The 14,115-nt window shown below is 41.2% G+C and overlaps 3 protein-coding genes across 4 annotated transcripts; 1 reads left to right on the top strand and 2 right to left on the bottom strand.

The window, feature by feature from the left end:
* Positions 1 to 330: 330 nt before the first annotated feature.
* ap5m1 (adaptor related protein complex 5 subunit mu 1) lies at positions 331 to 7,065 on the top strand. 2 transcript variants are annotated; one of them, XR_013792252.1, is made up of 9 exons: positions 331 to 586; positions 742 to 1,402; positions 1,687 to 1,914; positions 2,135 to 2,274; positions 2,745 to 2,830; positions 3,288 to 3,400; positions 4,016 to 4,112; positions 4,217 to 4,965; positions 6,945 to 7,065. XR_013792252.1 is itself a non-coding variant. In XM_079527993.1 (8 exons), the coding sequence occupies exons 1-8, from the start codon at positions 519 to 521 to the stop codon at positions 4,297 to 4,299; spliced, it is 1,476 nt and encodes a 491-aa protein (XP_079384119.1). In that variant the 5' UTR covers positions 331 to 518; the 3' UTR covers positions 4,300 to 5,113. The 2 variants fall into 2 exon arrangements, 1 of the variants encoding a protein (XP_079384119.1); XM_079527993.1 differs by lacking the exon at positions 6,945 to 7,065 and having other exon boundaries at positions 4,217 to 5,113.
* Positions 5,280 to 7,066, bottom strand: LOC306941863 (E3 ubiquitin-protein ligase TRIM39-like; the record flags this gene model as incomplete). Its single annotated transcript, XM_079527500.1, has 2 exons — positions 5,280 to 5,387; positions 5,430 to 7,066. The coding sequence occupies one exon, from the start codon at positions 7,064 to 7,066 to the stop codon at positions 5,477 to 5,479; it is 1,590 nt and encodes a 529-aa protein (XP_079383626.1). The 3' UTR covers positions 5,280 to 5,387; positions 5,430 to 5,476.
* A 2,807-nt stretch (positions 7,067 to 9,873) lies between these two features.
* Positions 9,874 to 13,211, bottom strand: LOC306942347 (G2/mitotic-specific cyclin-B2-like). The gene is made up of 7 exons (XM_079528198.1): positions 13,019 to 13,211; positions 12,363 to 12,692; positions 11,858 to 12,016; positions 11,520 to 11,762; positions 10,847 to 10,987; positions 10,620 to 10,730; positions 9,874 to 10,191 (listed from the first exon to the last, which is right to left on the bottom strand). The coding sequence occupies exons 1-7, from the start codon at positions 13,166 to 13,168 to the stop codon at positions 10,018 to 10,020; spliced, it is 1,308 nt and encodes a 435-aa protein (XP_079384324.1). The 5' UTR covers positions 13,169 to 13,211; the 3' UTR covers positions 9,874 to 10,017.
* Positions 13,212 to 14,115: the final 904 nt, after the last annotated feature.

Raw genomic sequence — 14,115 nt, 5'->3', positions numbered from 1 at the left:
ATTGCTCAGTCAACATTGGAACGGTTGTAGTCTGAATAATAATAATCATAATCATAATAATAATAATAATAATAATACGATTATTATTGTTAAAAACGTGGGAATGTCTACATGCCAAGCAGCCAACTGTAATTTGCCAAATAGATATTGTTTAGTAAGTTGTACAAACAGTTAGTAACAGTAACTGTAGGCTACTAGCTATATAATGTTTTTAGTCCTGAAACTGAGAATAAAATAACGAAAATAACTTAAGCCATGCATAGGTCGATTAAACTGGTTAGAATAGAATTCCTACTCTCCGTCGTGTCTGGAACGCAGCAAGAGCTGATCGCAAACACGCATGCGCACAAGTCACCTGATTGGCTCTGGCTGTCACATGAAACAATAGGAAGTAGCTACTTGAAGCAAAAACATGTATCTTTAAAGTCGTTATATATTAACATTTGACAGCATGAGAATACGTTAGGTTACTGTTAAGCACAGACATTTCATCAGTTGAAATCAGTGTTTCTGACCAAATGAGTCTACGTGCATTATGGATTATTTCTCACGAGAAGGGAGAAAATGTGTCTGTTCGTTTCTCAAGGTTTGTAGCTTTGATTTTCACTTCACTTCACTTCCCCCTTTATTTTCTGAATTGGTGCGGACATTGCCCAATAGCTTGTCATCCACTACCCTGTTGTATTGCTTTTTGGTAATTTTCTAATCAGATTATATTCAAATCATTGTGTTATCCCACAGGAGGTTCCCTACAGTTGAGCACCGTGCAAAGTCTCTGGCAGGTTCCTTGCATGTGGTAGTTCCAGAAGACAGAATTTTGCTCCAGCTCCTATTAACTGAGCTGGGTTTGGTGGACTTAGACAAACCTTTTGTAGCTTCGAGAGATGACTGCCTCCACCATCAGCGCTCACCAGCTCTGGAGCTGCACGTGGATCGGCCGGGAAGGGGAATCCTCTGGCCAGTGTTGGCCATTTCACAAGGGCCACTCATCCTTGCTTGTCTGCCTCTGGTAGAGGCCCCCCCAGATCCCCGGCCACCTCTATCCAGCCTGCTCTCTGTCTCTCAGGGCCTCACTCTACTAGCCGGCTTACAGACATTTCTCTGTGGCTCGGGGACTAAGCCTGACAGTGAGGGGCTTGCATCTCGTCTGGCTATGATGCCCTCAGTCCTTCTGCAGGTTTGTCCACTTGGCACCCCACTGGATGTCCCTCAGTCTGGGGCCCCTGCTACATCAGCGGTACCAGCTCCTGCTGGGACCCAGAAGCAACCGGCCTGGAAGACAGGGCTACACAAGGGTCGAGCTGTGGTGAACGTGACACTGGTAGAGATAGTCCGCTCCATGCAGTATGGAAATCGGAATAGACAGGACCTCTGGGACGTCTATGGAACTGTGACTTGCAAAGTAAGCACTAAGTACACCATGTGAAGCTTATACTCTGTTGCATGATGGTGTCACTCGCCAAACATAATGATTTTCAAGAGAATCTAGGTTAAATTAAGTACCAACAATTAACCATTGTTATTAGGACAAAAATGATATAACTGCATTGTCTTTTCTCTTACTCTTGTTTAATGACGATATGAAAACAAACAAATTAGATTTAAAAAGTCCACTTAGAAGAATATAAACTATTCTTATACTTTATTCTCTTATTGTACATTATTTTGTCCTTCGGTCATCATCAGTGTGAAGTTGAGGGTGTGATGCCGAATGTGACGGTGACACTCACTCTGCCACCAAATGGCTCACCGCTACAAGATATCCAGATCCACCCCTGTGTGACATCATTGGATGCCAGTATTCTCACTGCCAGCAGCGTGGATAACTGCGACAGCTCTGCTTTCTCTGGCCCTTACAAGTTCCCCTTCTCACCTCCTCTGGAGCCCTTCAGACTGTGCAGTTACACATCGCAGGTAGTAAACTTGACATGATTCCTATGGCTGATGAATCGGTCAGTTTGGTCTTGGTTGACCAAGACTTTGTTAGTAGATTAGTTGGTTTCTATGCACATCTTCTTGTGAACGCTATATAAAATGTACACAATTTTACAAATTTGATTTGATTTAAACTAATCAAGTAGTTGACAATTGAGGACAGCCCACTCTTAATTGACTGATTCATATGTCTTTTTAGGTCCCCATACCGCCCATCCTCGGTTCCTATCAACTGAAAGAAGATGATAACCAGCTGCGCTTGTCAGTAACGCTCAAACTTCATGAGAGTGTGAAGAATAGCTTTGAGTACTGTGAAGCACACCTGCCCTTCTTTAATAGGTAACCAACAGTAGGAGGACAGCTAGAAATAATGTGTCCTCATTCATTATGATATTTATGGACCTCATCAACATCTTGATGTAATGATGTTTTTGTTTTTTATACCATAACTTTTATTTCAATATTGATAGTTATGGAGAGGTCCTAATGGGAACTCTATTCTTGTGACATACTGTATCTTAGGGGGAAAAGAGTTATTCATTTGCGTGCCGTAATATGACATGAATGTAAGGCGCTATACAGTACCAATGTACTGCAATAGACAACCAAAAATACTCAATGTAAGAGAAAACAGTACAAAGTAGTTAATCTCTCTTCCTCTGTAGAGTATAATGTGTTAACACAAAACAGTTGGTTTGAAATGCCAGGCATTGCAAAAACTCCTTGCATTATAATGTGAGTAATGTTGATTGCTGCAGTGTGAATGCTGAGTTATCACATATGCAGTGTGGTCTCTTGTCTCCTTCCAGGGACCAGATGGGTAGTGTAGATGTGAAGGTAAGCTCTGGGCAGTTGGAGGTGTCCAAGGAGAAGAACCTGTTGGTTTGGGTCCTCGGTAGGTTTTTTGCTGCACAGCATCCATCTAAAAAACATTCAGTCTCAATTAGGTGTGAAACAATCATCAAATTGAATTTTAGTCATCAAATAATTGGTTTAATGATGTGTCATGTTAAAATTCTAATAATGCTACAGCCAACTCAGCGTATGAGTAGCACAGCTTGAAGGCTTGTCTTTTTTCCGATATTATAAAATGAAAAGTTTCTAGAATCTAGATGAAGCAATTTCTATATTATTTGATTGCAGATGGCGTGTGATGAAAAATTTCCATAATTTTTATTTTTGGTTTTTTTAACACCATTTCGTGGTCTAAACTTATTGCATAGATTAATTGCATAATCTCATGATGTCAATTCTACAGATGAATCAGTTATGAAAATAATCATTATTTTCTCAATGTACATGAAGTATTTGGACTGAAAATTAATGACTGAATTTTGTCCGCTGCTTTCCAGGACAAAAGTTTCCTAAATGTCGTGAGGTCACAATGGAGGGTAGCATTGGCTTCACAGGGCAGCTCCCAGGACCTACAGACCCGCTGTGCACTGAATTTACAGCTTACATCAAAGTACGTAGTTCGCCTCCCAGGACTCCGTCTGTGCACTGAGCCCAGTGTCAAAGTGTCCCTGAGCAAGGCATTTAACCCCACTGCGTTTATAACACCCACTGCTCCTAATAGTTAGGATGGGTAAATGCAGAGGATAAAAAAACAACAATAATATTTCTAGTGTGGTGGTTATTAATAGCTTGTTATCCATAATGTATTATAACTAATACATCTCCTGGCCACCACATACCCTTATTATTTTATTGTTTTAGCAACAATGAAATTAAAACTAATAAATAACATTACTCATTGGTTCTACTTTATAAATCTACTGTTGTGGCAATTTACCTATGCATAAAATTGTAACCAGATGGTAGTCTGGCACCATTAAAAGGTGCTTAATAATTGAAAAGTATTATTATTACTAAAGCTTCAGTTTGCAGTGTTGTGAATCCACCACGCTTTCTCTCACACCTCGTGATATATATTAAATAGTCTGTCTTTAACATCACCAAGCTTTGGCGTTAAAGACAAAGTTTGTTTAATCAACATTTTTCAACATTTTGCTCAACTGCTGAAGTCAATGCAGGTAGTGGAGTTGTGTGTTTAACTCTGCCAACCTTCCTTGTTTTCCAGTTATACTTCAAAGTGCCTGATTTGACCCTGTCTGGCTGCTGTGTGGACCAGCATTCAGTGCAGGTGTACTCTTCTGCTAAACCTCGCATTGTAACATGTAAGTGTCAAGTCTGTATTATGTTTTGGAATTGAATCACTCTTTGCCTACAGTATGTTAGTTAAGGTTTTGAAAACTAAAAAAAAAACATTTCCTATCTGCAGCTCGAGAACTAAAGTCGAAAGAGTACTTCATATGGAACTCAACTTCTGCTGCGCCAATATCATCTGGGCATATGATGCTGTAGGATGGACATGTGGAGACGAGATGGACAAATATGTCAACGATATACAGTACTGTTATCTAGATTAGATCTATGATCCCATGATAGGGATTACAGTAAAATAATAATGCATTATTACAAATGTTACAATCCGGGATTATTTTAACCAATCTGTATGGTGGAGCAGGCACCAGGCACAGGTGAAAACCTGTGATTTTCAACCAGTGGTCTGGGAACCACCAGTGGTCCTTGAGGGGGTTCCAGGTGGTCCCCAGCTAAATGGAGAGTTGGTAACCAAATGGATCTTTAACTCTCAAGTGTAAAATGAAACCATTTTACGCTCTCAAGAGTTACATTACTGTTAAACATCTGCTTATTTAATTTACGTCTACACAATTAGAATGTTTTTCTTTTGATCGTTTGCCTGTTGTCTCTCCTATGGCAGGGATTCTCAACCCGTGGGTCGCGACCCCTCGAGGGGTCGCCAAATTATTTTGGGGGGTCCCCAAATTATTTTCACTCAAGTAATGGACAAGGGGCAGCCAAACTTTATCAAATTGTCTCTCCCTGTTTTTTAGGAAATACCTTATTCTCTCAAGATGAAGTGTACTAGTCATTTCATTTAGCCAATGCTTAAATGCAGGAGCCTCCTCCTTTTTCCAGTGCATCAAAATTTGTTATTTTTTTGCTGTAATCAGACCATAAGAGAAGAGTTGTTTCTGTGCTCTCGTCAACATAGACATGGAGTCGGACTGCTCTGCTCTTTCTGATCAATACTGTTTCTAGACACCAGTAATTTTGTTGATATTCTGAATTCTTATAATCCCTAAAATGAGTGGAATCCAGTGACTATGATTAGAAAATAAAACTTAAATAAAAATTAACTGCTTGTTTATTTCACATCAGGTCAAACACTTATTTATTTGGATTTATAGGCTATACCAGCCTTACAGTATAGAGCAGAGAAGTAGTCCATTTTGAAACGAAAGAATGCTTAATAATCTCACATCACATTAAAAAGAAATATCGCATCAATCTATTACAGTGCTTCAACCACAGTTGTCTGAGTAATATTTAGTTAACTATTGAATATTATATATAATATCATATTTCTTTGTGTAAAATCAACACAAAAGAAGCTCACAATAATCCACTCCCTTCTAGGACACTCAAAAGCATGACAGTGATACAAAAAGTGTTTTCATTTTTGCTTAACAGGAGAGATGATCAGAGGAGAAGCTTTCTCATCACCATCAGGAATGAGCGGTGAGAAAAATGGGAAATAGATAATAAATTCGTTAATAAAGCCTTCGCAGTAGAGAAGAGCCCTGGTTTCAACATCATAAAAGGAGATCTGCTGTTCCTCAAAATCCAAAAACACACCAATCTTCTGGACATCGATTTTTACAGAGTCGGGCATCAGACATTTATTCTTAGCTGAGTAGTTTCCTCCATTAACCACCTGCAACAACACACCTGTCAGCCAACTATCTTTTCTGTTGATAGACTCTTCAACCACCCCAATGGTCCACGCAGTCTTCCCTTTAAGCTGAACCTCGTAATAAACTTTCCCTGAAGAAAATACCTCTTTTCCCAGCACACAGGGAACTGTATCAAATCTCTCTGTCTTGTCAGGAAGAATCTTTCTCACGTTTCCATACTTCACTTGCTTCCCGTCCAAAGACAGGATGAGGTTGGGGTGCGCTGTGTCAGGGTCCAGAGTCACATCTACTGCATACTGCTGCTGGATCTTCTTCAGCATGACTTCGGGGAGCTTCTCCATTTCTCCATCCAGTGTCTCCTGCAGCTGAGCGATAGCTGTGTGTATATTCTTCACACTCACCTCACAGGACAGCTTAACCTCACTCAACATGCTCAGGTGTGCTACGCTGTAGTGAGACGGGAAGCTCTGCAGAAGGTGGAGGTGGTCCTCGGTGTGCGAGAGCTGCTCCAGCTCAGTGCATTTCCTCTGGAGCTCAGTGACCTCTTCCTCCAGCTTTCTGATGAGGCCCTCGGCCTCGCGCGTTGCCGATCGGGACTTCAACTCTATCACCTCGATGAGCTCAGCCTCTGTTCTCTTAATAGAAGATACCAGAGCAGAGCAGACCTGAACAGTGTCCGCTTTTTCATTCTCTGCCATTATATTGTTCTTCTCTACTGTGACTCTGAACTGCTGAATATTTTCCTGTCGCTCCCGGATCATCTTCTCTAGCTCAGCCCTTTTCTCGTCCAGCTGCGGTTGCTTCTCTTTGTACTCTACCTCTATCAGGACCGTGTTGTGAGCTTTATGTTCTGTCATCGAACATGTGACGCAAATGCACTTTTGTTCTATTTTACAGAAGAGCTCCAGCATCCTGCCGTGTTCTTTACACAGCCTGTCCTCCAGTTTTACAGGGTCGACTAACTTGTGCGTCTGCAAGGCTGCAACTTTATGATGAGGCTCCAGATGCGTCTCACAATAAGACGCCACACATGACAGGCAGCTCTTCACGGCTTTAATCTTGGTGTCAGAGCAGAAATCACAGGGCACCTCCTCTGGGATGGGAGCATCTAGTTTAGACTTGAAATAAGCGGCCACCTCAGAGATCAGCGTATTGACATAGAGATCTGGTCTCGGGTCAAAAGCTTTTTTACACATGGGACAGTGGCAGACGTCACTGCTGTCCCAGTACTTTGTGATGCAGGCTTTGCAGAAGCTGTGTCCACACGGAGTAGTTACAGGCTGACTGAAGAGATCCAGACAGATGGAGCAGAGAAAATTGTCCTCTGATATCGCACTGGCAGAGGCCATAGCTGTAGGAGGAGAGGAGAGGAGAGGAGATGTTTTATTAACCCAAATATATCATAGTGAAAAACATACATTTTGTAATAGTGACTGTAAAGCACTCTGAACACAAACTAAATGGCTGCCATATATTGTAAATGTAGAACATAAGATGTGCTGAACTCACGATTAAAGTAAGTTATAATTATTATTATTATATTATAAGAAGAGGCGGAAGAAGAGGATAGAGGGGATATTTTATTAAACCAGAGATGTCAGGGGACTTCTCTTAAGTCAGAACTCCTGTCATACCTAAACGTTTTAAGATTGACTGTAAAGTCCTTGTCTTTTCATCAATAAAAATTAAGTGAAAAAAGAAAAGATTGACTGTAAAGCACTCCGAACACAAGCTGCATGGCTGCCATATACTGTAAATGTAGAAAATAAGATGAGCTGAACTCACAATTATAGTTGGAAAGTGAGTGTTGTTGAATTCTTAAAGTATTTTATAAGAATTATAGACAAGGAAAGCACTTCCCAGTTTACTGTTGAATTCCCACTCAGACATTATTTTGTGTTTACTGGCTTTCCATTCGTTGATAAGGTGTAAGGACAGTAACACATTGCATTATTAATTCGTAAATTTCATATAGTAGCCTACTCGGGCTTCGAATCCACTCTCCTGGCCAAGACAAAAGTGTGTGTGTGTGTGTGTGTGTGTGTGTGTGTGTGTGTGTGTGTGTGTGTGTGTGTGTGTGTGTGTGTGTGTGTGTGTGTGTGTGTGTGTGTGTGTGTGTGTGTGTGTGTGTGTGTGTGTGTGTGTGTGTGTGTGTGTGTGTGTGTGTGTGTGTGTGTGTGTGCGCGCATTCTTGCATGCGTGTGTCAGGCTGTCAGAACCTTTTACCTAATAATACAAATTATACTAATAATAATCTATTACTAATACTTATAGTAATAGTCATAATGGGATACATATTGTCTTGTCATTGTGTGGACCCAGGCTAAGCAATTTCATCATAACAACCACTCCCTATTCCCTAAGTAAGATCTGAATACAAACAAGAATCATGGCATTCTGAACTAACCTGTTTGAATGTAGAATTTCCCTTTCTGTGAATGCAGACTTTCCCCCCCCTTTTTTGTGCACCTTTAAAAAGATAGAAGCGTGCAGCGATCTTCCTCTGATGTGAAAACCTTTCAGAACACTTACAGTTGAGGCTTCAGTAGGCTGAGGTTTTGTTTCTGCAGAATTAATGACTGTAGTGTATAAGTTTCGTTTCCGTGAAATGGGACAACAGTAATGCTCCTCCCCGATCCCTGACCTTCTCTTCCTGATATTATAGTTAACTCTTTAGGGACAAGTCATAGAAAATAAGCGGCATGATCCAGCTGTCAGACTTCAGTTCTTGTCTGACTCTTGGTGAGGTCCTGTGGTCATTGCCTATGATGTTGATCATCAAGGCAATGTTCTCAGTACAGTAGACCAGGGGTTCTCAACCCGTGGGTCGCGACCCCTCGAGGGGTCGCCAAATTATTTTGGGGGGTCCCCAAATTATTTTCAAAGAAAAAACGTTTTTTTTTGCAACTGAATGGCTGTAAAGTGGAAATGAAGAATTTACATATAGTACACATAGTACATGCATACACCTTCCCTAATGATGGTTTCAGTATTTATTTATGGTGTATTGTACCACTAATAATTGCCATTTGATAGTTGTGATGTAGCCTATACTGCAATATGAACCCGTAACTCATTTAAATAAAATGCTCTGACTATCGGCAGTGTGTGTGAACTGGAGTGATGTATTTGCATAAGCATGATTCTTTGTTGGGACTGCAGTGCTGTTGCACAGCATTAGACTGAGCTATGGACCAGACCAACAGTCTCAATACCACAATCAAAACCTAAGATTAAAAATGTAAAGGGCATCATCACTGCATGTCAGGCAGTCAGGACTGTAGAAAATCAGAAACTATTCCTAAATTGTTTTCAGTAGTGTTGTGTTGGTGCCATTTACTGGCTGAGAGCAGATAAGGATTTGGCATTTTCCAGGATTCTCAGAAAGTGGTTCTCAGACGTATTACTTTTGGTTTTGTACACTCAAGACAGTTACATCCGGAACCCGGATTCCACTTTGAGAACCACTACTCTTCTAAACAGCATCTAAATATGGAATCATGCTCGCTTTTGTCCTGAAGAAAGTTCTGATTGGATACACTTGGTATCAGCCTGAAAATGCCCTTTCCTTTTACTAAAGAGCTGGAGGTCTCCCCATTACTGAACTAACATGCTGACTGATAGTTTACAAACAACTGCCAGAGATAACAGATGACTGGATTAATTTATTCCTGCTCCACTACACCTCAGGGGAAATGATTGTACTACAATTAACGTTACTTGCATTTTCAGATTACTCATTAAGATAATTATCACAAGTGCACAATGTGTCGCTTACCTTAAGTCACTCAGGAAAATCATATTTCCGTAATGAGACCTTTGCTACTTCGCTTTGACCTGAGCAAAATACCTTTAAATATTTGTATTATTTGCGCTTTAATCTCAGACATATGCAAGTCTAAGGTTTAGATTAGTTATACTTCAGACAATAGCCATATTTAGAGAGAAGTGCAAGAACTGCTGAAACCCCTGGTCAAACATTAAAAGGCTGCAAATACAATAACACACATTTTAATGGGAATACAAAACAATGATTATTTACATATTTACACATTTACAGAGGCATTTACAAAATCTACAAAATTGAAATAAAACATTTAAATTGATTTAAAATACTTTAGCTATTAAAAAAAAATCATGAATATAATGGCACAAATCTTTCACAGCGAATGATTTTAACTCGTATATTTGCTTCTGGGGGGCCTGGAACAACACATGTTCAGATGGGGGTCCGTGGCCAAATACAGATAATTCCAGGGGTCCTTGACATGGAAAAGGTTGAGAACCACAGACATGTTTTTCAGAAAACTGTTTGGCCAAAATGGGTTAAATAGATAAAGGGGCGAGGGGGGGACGACAGACATCCAGTAGTTTCCAGTAAAGGAGCAGCCAGGCGCTTCAGTACAGGCCTCTGCAGCTCAGGGAGGAGGGCGATCCACATCTGCTTGCTCTGAGAGTACTTGCTCTTGACAGCCTAGGTGGAGAGAGGGTACATTCGCATTAGTATACATCTACAGCAGGGGTCTTACAACATTTCTCAGTTGCAGATTAAACTTTCATAGATTTCAGACTTGTTTGACAACACCATCAGTGTTGTAAATACTTGGTTTTCTTCATCTTCACGTTTACTTGTGGATTTGACCACGATTTGACTGAACTTTATCTGCTCTTTTTTCCCCCACTACACAAAACCTACAAAAAAGCCGATCCACAAGCTACCAACGCCTCGCAGCGGGAGGCTGTGAGCTTGTAGCTCATGCTTTGTCCCCTTCAAAATATGAAGGCTAGGGTTGAAGAGTTTTTTTTTTTAATGTTGAAAGTTCCTATCCCACAAAGATTTGGCAGTCACCCTTAATCATCCCCATGGTGCTCCATTAACTTCCAAATACTTTGCCAACTCACCTGGAACTCTGTTCTCCCCTTGTTGGCGACAACCACATTCTTGATCATCAGCAGCATGATCGGCTTCAGGTGAGCCTCATCATATGTGGTGTAGAACTTTTCTGTAGGAGTCTGCAACACATGAAGCAAAAACAAATTAGAACCAAGATAAACCGTCATTCTAGCCATCTGTAGCCTACTATTATAAACGAACATCCATGTCCCCACATCAGTTCTATTCAACTCACCCATGGCAGGTGATCCAGCAGCATCTGGGAGAGGCAGAGGGAAGCAGCAGAGATCTCAGAGGGCCGGTAGTGAACCATCTCGTAGTCGAGGAGTGTCAACTCCATCAGATACTTGGCCAGTGCGTGGATCTTCATAGTAGTCTAGAACAGAGTATCAGACAAACACTATTCAAAAGCCTGCTTGTATATGAAATGCCAAATACTCTGCAACAATTATTTTAACCACCTATGTTCAATTGCATTGTTGATTGTTGAACTGTCAGCCCAAAACAGTATTGTCATATCCAGATTAGAAATTAGAATTGTTTTTTTTAAAGCGGAAACGATTTTTTTCTAATCAAATATGAACCACATTCCTATGTTAATTGAAATGCAATTTCTGAAGCCGGATGTGACCGATTAACACTTTAAAGGTGAGGTCTATAATGCATCAAAATTGTATTTATAATCCACTTATAAGGCTTCATAACACTAGTTATAAATGTTAGTCATGCAGGACAACTTCTAGAAGTTCTATAAATGTTTACATGTTCTAAGTGCTGGTGATAAATGCAGTAAAGACTTTTACAAATCTACTGTTCTGCCGAGCTTATAATGTATTATGACCAGCACTTGTTACAGAGTTTCCCTACATTGCGGCATTGATACTTTTACTATGTGAACAGAAACTCACGGTTGCAGCCTTGGAAGCTCTCCTGAGGAAGTGCACCGGCAGTGGGCTCCCCAGCTCAAAGTTGAGGGCCATCAGCATCACCTGCTCCATCCGTCTAATCTGAGCGGGTGTGAAGGCGTTGTCTGTGAGCCGGGAAAAGTCCCGGACCTCTGGGGCGCCTCTTCTATTTGACTCGTACTTTGAGGCGAGCAGCATGGCAGTGACACCAACAAGCTGCAGCTTCGTTCGTGAAACCGGCTGAACCTGTAATAAACACACAAAAAACAAATTAAAAATAATCAAATTGCAAAACACAAGAGCAGATAAAATATGCACACAAATGTGTAAGTTGCCCTTACCTGCAGAAAACGATCCAAGATGGCAACTGTTAGGTACAGTGTCTCCTGTAGAAGCGGCAACATTGAATGAACCTGGATCAGCCAGTCGATTAGGCGAGCTCGCATGCATGGCGTTATGTCGTAGCCCTTCATGTACCCGGGTCGCACAGCCTGACGTACCTGTAAAAACAAAATATGTCATTACACTCCTGCAAGACACCAAGTCACATCATGGAATACAACACTCACCCCAAAACATGCTCACCCGGGGTCAAATCTGGCAAACTCACCACCAGGTATTCTTAAACATTAACCTCAGTAAATCTATAGCTAAACCCAACATTATTCCAAAACGTAACCTCAGTAAAACTATGCAGTCTCTAAACTTATTCGTAACCTTAACCTCAGTAAAACGAATACAAGAACCGCTGGGGGAGAGCGGTCCGGAAGAAAATGGGGTGTGTGTTTTGGGTCGAGCATTCCAGGTACCACATAAAAAAAGAAAAGTGTCTCTGGCACCACGTACCTCTAGATCCATTAGGTATGCATATATGTCTTTCACATATTCAGAACATAGCTCGGGCATGTCCGAGTCCCCTGCATCAATGTCCATCACCCATGTCTGCGGATCATCAACATGCGCAGGTTCTGGAACAGGAGAGGGAGCAACTTGAGGAAGTGGCTGTGCTGGCTTATGTGCAGGTTCTGGAACAGGAGAGGGAGCAACTTGAGGAAGTGGCTGTGCTGGCTTATGTGCAGGTTCTGGAACAGGAGAGGGAGCAACTTGAGGAAGTGGCTGTGCTGGCTTAACAGCTACTTTGGGTTTCTTCTTCAAAGGCTTGGTCACTCCATTCTTCTGAGAAGGACAAAAAATATATATAAGAAATTAAAACTTCTCTTCTTCAGGGTTAAACTGTAAAAATATTTTAAATTATTGATACGTTAGTCATTTGTATATTTAAGTTATTTGTCATAATATGCCCAGTGCATAATATATGTTAATTTCAGTCACATGTTCCAATGTCCAATGCCAATAACACAATTGCATTGTTAATCCGATTATTTGTATTGACTCTTGATCATCAACTACAGTAAAACTACCAGGAGTGCAAATGGACCCTTTACAGTAGGTGTGTAACTAGTGTACAGTATGCAATGCAGTGCAGACTAGCCAAAACTCACCCGTAGGCACTCCAGGGTCGCAGCCCTTGTCGCAGCCCTCGTCCACACCTTCCTATCCAGCATCAGCTCTGCAGGGTCACACTGCAGTGTGTCTACATGGGTGGTGGGCCTCTTTCTTTTTCTGGCTGCACGTCTCCTGATGACAGGCATGCAGACACTGGTGGAGTCAATCGACTTCCTCCCCTCTGCAGGGTCACACGGCAGTGTGTCTACATGGGTGGTGGGCCTCTTTCTTCTCCTGGCTGCACATCTCCTGATGACAGGCATGCCGACACTGGTGGAGTCAATCGACTTCCTCCCCTCCTCTGCATGGTTCTCCACGCCACTCCACTGTTCAGTTTTTTAAAAAAAGAGAAAAAAAAGGGTTTTTCCAAATGCATTTAAAAGGCAAGTTACATTTATTTATACATGTTAAATAAAATAGCTCTATATTGTGATAGTAATCATGTTGTGTACGTGTTCAGTCACAGGGGTCTCCCTGTCTCTCCAGCTACACTAGCATGACTGAAGTAAAAGCAGACAGAAGTAGCATGTGCTTAAATTCATATTTAGAAAATATTTCAGATGTCAAAAATGTTGGTCATGGAAGGGGAACCTTCTGAAAGCTTCATGGGCAAAGATAATCAACTTCAAAATGACCTCTCAGACATGAACAGAAAGTCCATTTTCAGATCGGATACCAATGTTATCCAATCAAGAGAGAACTCAAACAGGATAAATGAGTGGAAGTGATTTGGAAGTGATGGAGCCAAAAAGATGTGCATGTAGATTAACATTTTAGCTGACATTACTTCCACCACTGAATTAGAATTACTCCTGAAAGCTGAAACATGACCGTCATAATCATGCCAACTTATGGTCATGACGCAATATCACCCCTTTGTGCACCTTGCTACATTTACAACGTTAACGTCTACAAAAAGGTCCAGACTTAATATAAAGTGCTCACCCCCGGGCCACGGATGTTAGAATGTTGCTCGGGCGAGTATTAGCACCGGTGCATTCCGTATTGTTCAATAAAAAGCATTTTAATACGATCGCCGGCCATTTTCTCAGTCTTTGCCAGGCTTTCACCTACGCGCCCCTATCGGTGTATG

This window comes from Electrona antarctica, assembly GCF_951216825.1.
Source record: "Electrona antarctica genome assembly, chromosome: 18".
In the NCBI taxonomy this organism is placed as follows: domain Eukaryota; kingdom Metazoa; phylum Chordata; class Actinopteri; order Myctophiformes; family Myctophidae; genus Electrona; species Electrona antarctica.
The sequence above is the reverse complement of the archived record's forward strand: the minus strand, read 5'-3'. Positions and strand labels throughout refer to the sequence as shown.

Coding starts and splice junctions, on each gene's coding strand:
- LOC306942347 (XM_079528198.1), bottom strand. CDS start 13,168: ATGCCTGTCATCAGGAGACGTGCAGCCAGAAAAAGAAAGAGGCCCACC. Junction 11,763..11,857: donor TCTTGGATCGTTTTCTGCAG/GTAAGGGCAACT, acceptor TGTTTATTACAG/GTTCAGCCGGTTTCACGAAC. Junction 10,192..10,619: donor AGGGGAGAACAGAGTTCCAG/GTGAGTTGGCAA, acceptor CTCTCCACCTAG/GCTGTCAAGAGCAAGTACTC.
- ap5m1 (XM_079527993.1), top strand. CDS start 519: ATGAGTCTACGTGCATTATGGATTATTTCTCACGAGAAGGGAGAAAAT. Junction 587..741: donor GTGTCTGTTCGTTTCTCAAG/GTTTGTAGCTTT, acceptor GTTATCCCACAG/GAGGTTCCCTACAGTTGAGC. Junction 1,915..2,134: donor TGTGCAGTTACACATCGCAG/GTAGTAAACTTG, acceptor ATGTCTTTTTAG/GTCCCCATACCGCCCATCCT.